At 47.0% G+C, this 11100-nt stretch overlaps 1 protein-coding gene across 1 annotated transcript; it reads left to right on the top strand.

Moving 5' to 3' along the window:
• Positions 1-5878: 5878 nt before the first annotated feature.
• On the top strand, positions 5879-10587 carry LOC108800960 (up-regulator of cell proliferation-like). Its single transcript, XM_018572939.1, is given in 2 exon segments — positions 5879-10331; positions 10334-10587. Coding segments are annotated over 2 exon segments (4707 nt in total).
• The last annotated feature ends 513 nt before the right edge of the window (positions 10588-11100 follow it).

Here is an 11100-nt window from a genome sequence, read left to right as displayed (position 1 = left end):
AGATAGAAACTTGATGAGATTTGAAGTTTCAGGACAGCTGGAGTGCTGCGGTTGTGAAACGTTAAAGGGGCAGTCAGGGCAGCCATCAGGGGGGTACGGCAGATACTCATGTAAGGGGCCCGGTCAGCTTGGGGGGCCTGCCCGGGTCCCTTACATGACTATCGGCCGACGGTGAAGGGCGAGGAGGCGGAGGCCTGGCCCTAGCAGCGCAGCTCCAGTGGCTTTGAGACAAGCTAGGGCCCCATCAGCGACGCTGCTCGTCTGATGTCGGACTGGCCAGAAGTGACGTCACTTCTGGACGGTCCGGCGGCAGACTGCGGGGGGGGGGGGGGGGGGCTGGGGGGTGGGTGTCCCGGCCTAAAACCGTGTAAGGGGCCCTAAAATTTCTGATGGCTGCCCTGGGGGCAGTCCAGATTTCCAGCGCTCTTCAGCGGGTATGATCTTGAGGGGGGAGAAGGTTTTAGGCAGAGGGTGGTATTGGTGTGCAGCTTCCTGATTGTACGACCGGGGTGTCCGACACGTGTGACCGTAAAACGAGAAGGAGAGAAGGAAGCGCCGCGGAGTGCTTAGGTTGCCTACCCTTGAGTTAGACAATAAGGGGTACCACTTATCTATTTATCAATGTTTTCACCCAAGATTCACATAACTTTCTCCCATAATTCCCACTTTTTTCATACAAGATTGTGTGGGTTTAAAACATTGATCCACAGGCCTTATGGACTCGGAGCTTTCGGCATGAATCGATGGCTGACACAAGTCTCTACGAGTGCTGAAATGTAGAATTCCATCAGCAGAGGGAGCACAGCTCAGCAGAACAGAAAGTGAAAGTTCCATTCCTCGCACCTCTTGCGCTTTCACTTTACCGTCCGTTCTCTTTTCCTGTTGAGAAGCTGGCGACGGGCCCCACCAGAGCCAACTGCGTCCCATATTCTTATATCCTGAGACTTTCCACCATCATGCAGGAATCCAGAGCTCAGACACAGCGGAGTGTTGGTGAGTAGAATCATTATGGATGAGATTGATCACTTTGTATCCATTGACTTCCTATCTAAAGATCAGATTGAAGTGACCAGCCGATCAGAGATGACTGGAGCTCATTCCATGGGCGGGTCTGACCGATCACTGAAGGCTTCTAGAAATGTGCACGTCTTTGGCGGTCTTCGCGCTGCCTTTGTTAGGAAGTGTTTATACATAAATTTGGGTGTGTCAAAAAGTGAGCAGTTAACCATTGCAGTGCGGGAGGTTGCTACACTGCAAGGGGAGTTTGTTTTTATAACTGGAGATGAGCTACAAGCTAAAATTAAAGGAGAACTATGAGGGGGGTGCTTCTCACTCACCTTGTTGTATTTGTATCCGTTTTTTTTTTTTTCTTGCACATTACATTTACAATGTGGGCCTCAGGCATGGGCTGAGATAACGTCCAAGCCAGTGGTGGAACTATCGCCCTAGCGACCCAAGCGGCCGCTATGGGGCCCGGGGCACAGGGGGGCCCGGCCAGGACGAGGAACAAAGGGGTCCCCCTGATGCCTTGTGGGCCACCTGGGTCGCTATGGCATCGCAGGCTGCTAGCTGTTACTGGCGGCTGTGAGTAGGAACACGCTGCTGTCCATATCACTGACAACCTGTGATCTGTGCAGCAGCGTGTTCCTCCTCACTGCCGCCAGTGACAGCCAGCAGCTGCGGTAGAGGAGGCCTGGGCCTGGCAGCGGCAGCGGAGGAGGAAACGGGGCCCGGCGGCGGTGAAGGAGTTGGAAGAGGCCAGGAACAGCCGCAGTGGAGGAGGGGGGGCCTGCCGGTGACCAAAGAGGAGGCTCGGCTCGGCGGTGGAGAAGGCTGACAGCGGATCGGGGCTGACAGGTAAGAGGTGTGCAGGGGTGTGACCAGCCCACCTGAGACCCTGCAGGGCCCAGCATAGAGAGTCTATGGTGGGCTCTGCAGGGTCATTCTCAGGTGGGCTGTGACGGATTTCAGGTGGGCTCTGTAAAAGGCGGAACTAGAAATCACAGGGCCCCATACAAAATGTTGGTATGGGGCCCTGTGATTTCCAGTTACACCCCTGTTCCAAGCGCCACTATTTTACTTGGGTCTGGTGCTTGATCCCTGGTTCTTGCTCAATTATCTCCTGGTGATACCACCACGTCTCCAAAAGTGACTTCTTTGGTTGTCTGAGACCCACAGCTAGACAGGTTTTTGGGCCTCCCGGTGTTGGAGGAGGAGGCGGTGCCTCAGAAGAATTAGTTGTCTTCAGAGCCGTAGCTAGCTCCTTTTGCACCCGAGGCAAGAACAGAAAATGGTGCCCCCACCTGAGCGGTATGTGACGTAATGCGCCCCGCCTCCAGGATGGGGGTGTGCATGCGCAGAGTGCGCTGGTGGCCAAATCCACAATAGCATAAAAATGTGTTTAGTTTGACGAAACTAATGAAAACATTCTTCATTTCCGTTCATTTTGTCCGAAACTAATTTTTATTCTATGCACATGTCTAGTAATATGTGTGCATGAGTGTGTGTTTTTTGTTTTAATTTATTTTTTACTATTATTTTACTGTTAGGGGGCTTCAGGGAAATATCAGGGGTCTAAGCAGACCCCTAACATTTCCCTTTTGGAATAGAAAAAGAGATTGAGTCCTCTGCCCATACAGGTGGGGGAGAGCAGCTGGGATACTACTTGCCCCCCATGGTAGCTACAGCCCTGGGTGTCTTGTCTGTAACAGCTTCAGGAATGGTCATCTCAGTTGGTTCGTATGCTTCTTTGTCTGCTGCTTTCTGATGAGTCAAATCCTAAAAGGCCGAGTTGTGGCATCCCTATGTGTCCGAGGAAGGAATGAAAACAAAAATGTCCGAGCACACTTGCCAGCTAGCCTGCAAAAAAAGAGCAAATTACGGTTTTCAACTATCGGGGTTAAAAAACCGAGGTTTGAGTTGCACAATTTTGGAAAAATATGTGGAAGCCGCACTGCCTGGTCAAGGCCCTTCTCTGTAGTGTGGCCCTAGCTCTAAACTATGCGAGGCTCCATCTCGGAGCATATATAGCAAAGGATGCAATGGGTGCCAGAAGGAAGTCCCAAGGGTCAGTTTGGATTTTCACGTACACAACTATAGACATTATCCTGACAGGACTGTACACCGGAATTCCAACAGGGGGCATTGGTTGATAATAGACCGTGGAATGTTCTCAGCTCCATAGCCATTGTGATGAAGTTGGGTGTGACTCCAACAGGAAAGGTGAATTCTGGACGGGACGTTTGGGAATTTTTATTTGTGAGAACCCGTGTGGTTTTGTTGTGATTTATTGACAACTAACTCAAAGTTTGATCTCGATGGACCTGTGTCTTTCTTCAACCTTAACAACTATGTAACTCCGTGAAAATCAAAAACATGCCCTTGCAGTGGGGCTAGGGTTGCCCCCTTTTCTTTCAGCAAAACCCGAACACCCTAGCAGCGTACGGAAATGTATTTGGGAGAATGAGTCGCGGCTTATTCATATGTAAATAGCGCAGCTGATTCATAAGTAAATATCACAGTTGAGACTATTTTCAGTGGTGGGTGGGTGGCGGGGGGCAGTAGCCCCTATCTTAATTTTGGTTGCCCCTATCTGCCTGACCTCTTGTGTCCGGGTTTCAGCTGCCATGAAACCCGGAACACAGTATTCAAAATACGGGTGAGTCCCGGACAGATGGCAACCCTAAGTGGGGCCACCCCGGCACGGCAAGGGCCCTCCTTACCATCTTGTCTTGAATTGTATTGTGATTGTAATGTCTTCCTTATATTGTGAGGAGCTGCGCAAACTGTTGGAGCTATATAAATCCTGTATAATAATAATAATAAATGGGGGGGGGGGGATTGTCAAATAAAGCAGATTTACTCACCTAATCCTCAGTCCCTCTGGGCTCAGTCCCTCCGGGCCCACAGCATCTTCTGGCCATGGGCTCCAGCGGTCTAAGGACCCGTGACCTCATCATGTCTAAGTCAGGTCCAATGACTTACATTAGACATGAGCATGCTGAGGGACACTCCACAGTCTGAGGGGAGCTGACTGCCGCAGGACTGAGGATCAGGGGAGTATATCTTTATTTGAGCCCCCTAGGCAACACGAGCGCCTAACCTTTGCAGTGACAGGGTACGTTTTTGAGGTATTCTTTAAAAGCTAACAGTGAACTTCTCCTATGTGCTGCTATCCTGCTGGTTTGTTAAATATCCAATTAGAAGGGTTTTGTTATATTTGATCAATAAGTGAAAAAAAAAAATGCCTGCTGATCCTGCCAGAAATCTTGTGAGTTTAGAACTTCCTGTGCTCTCTGCCTGTGCTTCACTAGTTACAGTGTTCTGAGAACTAAGGGACCCCCATCTATCTACGTTATAGAGATGAGGCGATGTGGAGGTGTTTGTAGTACCATCCCTACCCTAATCGACACCTGAGGCCGTAGAGCAGTGGTGGTGGTGGTGGGGGGCGGGGGCTCGGGTGATGGATGTGTGTGTGTGTGGTATTTGGGTTACTGCTGAGCTGATAGTGCTATAGGGGGGCAGAGGGTAGAGCAGTGCCTATCAGTGGCCCAGCTTACTGACATCCCTGGTTTCCAGGAGCCCGGCTCGAAGCCAGCCAGAGCTCCTGCCCAGCTCTCTGGCAACCGATGATGTCAGGAAGGAATACAGACAAACCTGCCGCCCCTCTAATGAGATGCCGCCTGAGGCGACCGACTTAGGCTACCTCATTATAGGGACAGCCCAGGTCCTAGGGGGGAGAACACTGCTCCATAGATACAGTGCAGTGAGTGAGTGTTGTCACCCTAGAACAGAAAGTCTGTTACTGGCAGGACCACCAGGTGATAATAAAGGAGAAAAGCCTGAAAACTAATGCAGCCACCATATCTAAGGACTCTCTCCTCTGGTTCCGTCCTCCCCCCGGCTGCCGTGTCTCTCCTCACTAGCCGCCGATGCAGGGAGCAGAGCGGCAGAGTTAAAACAAACCCTGCCGCTCCTTGTACACAGTGAGAGGGGAGAGCTGTAATCTTCCCCTCTCAGCTGTGCCGAGAGTTCCAGCACAGTGCTGTGCTAGAACTCCTGTATTGGAGGTGACAGGGTCAATAAAGAGAACCCGTCACCTCCAATTACTATCACACAGGGGATTGTTAGCTCCTGTGTGATAGCAATAATAACGTTCCCCCCCCCCCCCCACAACTCTGCTCTCTGCACAGGCTATGTACAGCACAAGGATGATGCCACAGCTACTTTTGCAAGGCAATACCCGTGTACTTCCACTCTAATAATTGTAAAGAGATGACAGATCCATGTACATAGTATAACCCTTGCCCTTATTTTTAGTACGCCACCCATTAATCACTATGGTTTCACTATGGGCTGGTCAAGAGGTACCCCACTTAGTGAACAGACAAAGAGCCTTACTCATCCCTTTGATGATGGTACATATGTATTGGATTGGTTGACCTTTGTAGACCCCTGGCTGCTTAGAATGATTGCTGGGTTGCCATATTGGTTGTTTTCTGTGTAATGCTCATATGTCTGGTGTTTTAGAGGGGGAGGGGGCACCATCTGTCTTGTCAAAATGTGGCAGGATCACTCATGGCCAGCATGACTTTTCCAGGGCAGAGGGGGCGGGGGTAATTGTTAGGGTTGTCCCTCCTGGATTGCCAGAGCAGAGATCTTGTGAATTAGTGCCTAGGCATTTGATCACATGACTGGCTGCCTTGGGAGCCGCCTTTTTTCGTTATTCATGTCCTTCGGTGCTGTTTATGACATTATGGGCTCGGCATCGGCAGAAGAACACAGATCTGCTTTAAAAAATAACATTTAAAATCAACAGTTGTGTCTAAACTATGAAACTAATTGTTTTATCTTTTTAATTCTTTTTAAAGACGAAAAAATGGACGAGCTTCTGGCAGAGCTTCATCTGGAAAAGTATAAAAAGTCCAAGCTGAGCCTGAAAGAAGTGTTGTGTATAAGTAAGGAGGACGAAGATGGATCTTCTTTGAGGACCATACCATCATGGAGCTTCCTGAGGAAACTCATCGCATTGGATGGAACAGCTCGAAACACAAGGCTGAATGCGTGTGAAGAAGAGGCCACTGCTGGCTTCAGCAATGAAGGAAATATATTTGAGGCATTTGAGATGTCAGCTAGAACTTTAACCCATTCTGTCCACCCCCTGGATGTTCTGTGCGCTGCAATGACTTGTTCAGACAGTTTTCTACAGCAAGAGATAGTGAACAAAATGTCCACATGCCAGTTTGCTGTCCCCCTGCTGCTCCCTGCTCGTGATGATTCAAAATGCATCTTCATGCTATGGGCCATGAGAAACATCATAAAGAGATGGAGACCACCTTCGTTATTAAGTTCGAAAGGCTTTAGAGAAGAAAATATAACGAACATAGCTATGCCTATCTTCTCCTTTGTGAGATTGGGCAACTGCAGCCTATCAAAGTCTAGAGTTCTCAATAAAATTTTGAGCCCCACTCACACTCATCATGACTTCTTTGTACATCAGGACATGGAGCTTGGCTATCGTTCTAGAACCGTCTCTGAAGGTCTTCTCGAAATGTCCTGGTATTTTCCAAGTGGGAGTGAAAACTCAAATGTGTTTCAAGAGCCCATAGCTGTCACAAATTTGCGTGGAGATCTCATTTCCAGTCAGAAGCAGTTCAGCTTTCTTACAAACGTGTCCTCTGCTGTGTTCTTTTTCTCTGAAGACATCCAGGAGAACCATTGCGAATTCATCGAGAACTTTGCACAGGGCAACCCTAACTATTTCTTTGTTATCTGTCCACAAAAAGGCCAACATGTCGGGGGGAAAATGAAGACCCTTAAAAAATTATCTGTACTCCTCAACTTGAAGAACAACAGCATTTTAGTGAAGGACTCATCCATGAATGAGGCTGAGATTGTAAAGGAAATACAGGCCATTATGAGAAATTTAACTAAGGTGTCTTCCAACCACAAAAATCTGGCAGATCTTGAAAGCGATGCCAAGAGACTTGATATTTTCGTAGATGAAAGCTCCAGTGATTGCCAAAAGGCTAAACACTTTGCTATGAAAATCTGCAGAAAAATAGTGGACGTCCCACAGTATAAAAAAGAAACATTGATCCTGCAGAGGGACCTCTGGAAAAGAATCACGAAAAATGAGAAATAAATTTTCAGGATGAAAAAACCTAATGACGTTGATGTGGAAGTTTATAAGTCAAAACTGATCACAGAAAACGTAGAGCTGCGCAACCAGCAGAGCCAGCAGGAGCTCCAAAGAGACATCAAGACGTTCCTGGAGGCTCTTATCGAACTTTCTTCTACGGAAAAGCTTTATTTCTTAAAGTGGATGAAGTTCTTCCTGGACAATATCGCTCGATCCAACCTGTCGGAGTTGCAGGCCGAATATATAAAATACTCCACCAACATAGCGGAACTAAAACGCATTGACCGCCAAATGACAGACAGCTCTCTCGGGATTGAAAACTTTTTGCGTGAACTGGGACAGATGCACGAGGCAAAGTTTTTTAAGAAAAATCAATCTGAATTGAAAGTAACATTTGGGAACCTTCCAGGGATAGCCGCTGATCTTCTATTGGAAGGGTTTCCATTGGAGCTGGTTGATGGAGACACCTCCAGCATTCCACTGCAGTGGATAACAGATGTTTTCAATCAGTTGGACACCAAAACAGGAAAAAAATGCACAATGAGAATAATTACAGTGCTGGGGGTGCAAAGTACCGGTAAATCCACCCTTCTCAACACCATGTTTGGTTTGCAGTTCCCAGTGGCCAGCGGACGATGTACACGAGGAGCCTTCATGACACTTATTAGAGTTGAAGAGAACTTCAAGCAAGAGATGGGTTGTGACTTCATTCTGGTGATTGACACAGAGGGGTTGAAAGCTCCTCAACTAGCTTCTCAGGAGGACAGTTATGAACATGACAATGAGTTAGCCACGCTGGTTGTTGGGCTGTCAGATATCACCATAGTCAACCTAGCCATGGAAAACACAACAGAAATGAAAGATATTTTACAGATTGTGGTCCATGCTTTTCTTCGGATGAAAGAGATCGGAAGGAAGCCCAACTGCCAGTTCATACATCAGAATGTGAGTGATGTGTCCGCTCATGTTATGAATATCAGACACAGGAAGACACTCTTGGAGCACCTGAATGAAATGACCAAAGCCGCAGCAAAAATGGAGAAGCTCGAGGGAATCACATCGTTCAATGACGTCATGGATTATGATCTTAATGAACACACTTGGTACATTCCTGGTCTGTGGTACGGGGTCCCGCCTATGGCTCCAATAAATACTGGATACAGCGAAAACATCCTTTCCGTAAAAAAAAACTTGCTTCAGTTCATAAAAAAGAAGGCGGAGAGGACGCAGAATATCCCAACATTTCTCAAGTGGCTGCAAAGTTTGTGGACAGCTGTGAAACATGAAAAGTTTATCTTCAGCTTCAGAAACAGCTTAGTGGCAGATGCCTATGACCAACTGTCTATAAAATATTCAGAACTGGAGTGGGGCTTTCGCAGAGCGATGTACAACTGGATGACGGAGTCTTTCAATTCCATCAAAAATCAGCAGAAAAGTGAAATAGCGGAGAACATGATGATTACAATCAGCACTTCCATGCCTGAAAAGCTTAAAGAACTAGAAAGAAGAATGCAGGAATCACTGAATTTGTATTTCGAAAGTGAACTGGAAAATTCACATCTGGTCGAAAAGCACCTACAGGATTTCTTTAAAAGTATAAAAAGTCTCAGAGGGGAACTTTTTGAAGAGTGGAATGCCAAATCCTGGGAAGTTGTTGGTATCCAGAAGATGAAATGTAAGATACAAGATCTGAAGGATGAATACAGTGCAAAAATCGAAGCAGAAGTCAGTTCTCTCTTGGATTCATGTAAGGAAAGAGAAGGAAAGATCAGCGAGAGGGAACTGGATAGTAAGTTTGAGGTTACGTGGGAGGACACAGTAAAGGGACTTCAGATCCCTCCCATGAAGAAAAAAGACATTGACCAACAAATGCTCCAACAGTTTCAGAAGGAGATGAAACACAAGAGCGGGGTCATCAGTCAACAGTTAATAGATATCAAAAAGCTTTCTGCATTTGCTCATGCTTCGTTTAAGGAGAAGGATGAACACGTCGATCTTCAGTGGTACAAAAAGAGCGAACAACAACCATGGTACCAGGCAGCAGGTTTTAAGAATTTCGACAAAGATGACTACTGCTATAAAACAAAGAAGATAGCCGAAGATCTACTGAACCAATCCGTTCACTACGTAGAACAGAAAGTTAGTACGGACAACGATTATCATGATGCATTTTGTTCAGAGTTGCTAAGCATGGTTAATCACAGACTAAGGCAGAATGACGTGAAGAAGCTTCACACAACCGACCAATTCGAACTTGACCTCAAACTCCTTGTTCTCAGCAGAGCAGCTAAAAAGTTCCAGAAGATGCACGATGACTTCGTTGAACGGAATGACTCCCTCCTGTGTCTGCGAGCCGCCAAATCTCAATATCTCACTATTTTCAAAAACGTATTCCAGAAGAAGGATGAGTGCAAAACCAGGGCAAAGCGGTTCTGCCAGCAGTGCCTCAAACCGGCCGTAATGAAATATGTCAACGATCACCTTGGGAAAGACATTGTGAACGACTTACTCCACGGTGGAGACAACGTGATATTCATGAGTCGGACTTTCTTCCAACTCCGCGTGCTCCAAAAACTGATTGAAGATGATAAATTTGAACAGTATGTGGAGTATATTAACAACTACGAGCGATTCGTCAAGAACACTATCTTGGAGTTGATCAAAGAAAAATATGCAGGACCTGGACGCCTGGAAGGCTTGCTGTCCGATATTGCCGCCTCCATTCTGAACAAGGTGAGAGGAACGTTGAAAGATGCACAAATCCTAGCCAGTAATAATGTGTCTGATTGTCTCTCCAAGATCCGTAAGAAGTTAGAGAAGGATTTGGTAATATCTCAGGACAACATTAGGGTGACCCTCTTTCAGAATTCTGCATCTGTCGGTCAGTTCTCTGCCGACGTTGACTTCTACCTTTCTAAAACGGAAGAAGACATTCTTGCAGATATCGCATCTCTCGGCATTGAATCTCTGCTGGCACAAATGACCCTCAAACCCGAAGATGAATTGTTTAAGAAGGTGATCGGCTGCGGGAAGCAGTGCCCATTCTGTAAAGTCCCCTGCGAGGCCGGCTGTGCTGAACACACAGAGCACTTTGCCACCGTCCATCGACCTCAAGGTCTGGGGAGATACAGATTTGTTGATTCAAAAGTACTGTGCTCTTCACTTTGCTCTACTGACGTGGTCACTGAGAGGTCTTCAAAAACGTGGACACGGACTGGAAATTTCATCCGTACAAAGAATACCATACATTTTACCCAGACTGGAAGATACAGCCAGATCCGAGCATCTCGGCCTCTGATTACTGGAAATTCATTTTCCAAAAGTTCAATAAACAGTTTGCAAAGGAATACAAGGCTAAACCTGCCCAACTTCCCGTAGAATGGTATGTCATAAGCAAAGAGCAAGCCATTGAGAGCCTGAAGGAATCCTACCGTATGAAAGATTGACAGCCGGTTCCCAGAGCTCTGACAGCAGCTCCTGATACAGGGAGCGGGATCCGGCTGTCAAAATGACAGCTGAGCCTTGAAGGTGATTCCAAACACAACAATTTTCCAGCACACTTACTAGCTAGTCCTGACAGCGGCTCCTCATACACAGATCTGTACCAGCTCTCCCCGTGTAATGCGTCAAATGTCCAATTGGCAGCCGGGTCTCTGTGTATCAGGAGGGCTGACAGCGACTCCTGCATGAAGGAAGCCTGCAACTGTGAACAAAAAGTTGTTCCGGGTTTACCATTATTAACCTTTAGCTAATTGTAACTATTGCTTGTTAACCCTTTCCTCTCATTACTGCCTTAGCAGTATTTTTCTTATTTTTTCCTATGAGTCATTTATATTTTATACCTTGAGTTTTATGATGGGGGTGGTGGGTGCCCTTGGCAAGGTGTCCCTTATTTGGAGGGTATGAGAGTGCATATCTAACCCGACCATTGGGGGGGGAGGGGGGTTGATTTTTGTGAA

This window comes from Nanorana parkeri, unplaced genomic scaffold (assembly GCF_000935625.1).
Source record: "Nanorana parkeri isolate BGI_ZX_2015 unplaced genomic scaffold, ASM93562v1 scaffold2179, whole genome shotgun sequence".
In the NCBI taxonomy this organism is placed as follows: domain Eukaryota; kingdom Metazoa; phylum Chordata; class Amphibia; order Anura; family Dicroglossidae; genus Nanorana; species Nanorana parkeri.
The sequence above is the reverse complement of the archived record's forward strand: the minus strand, read 5'-3'. Positions and strand labels throughout refer to the sequence as shown.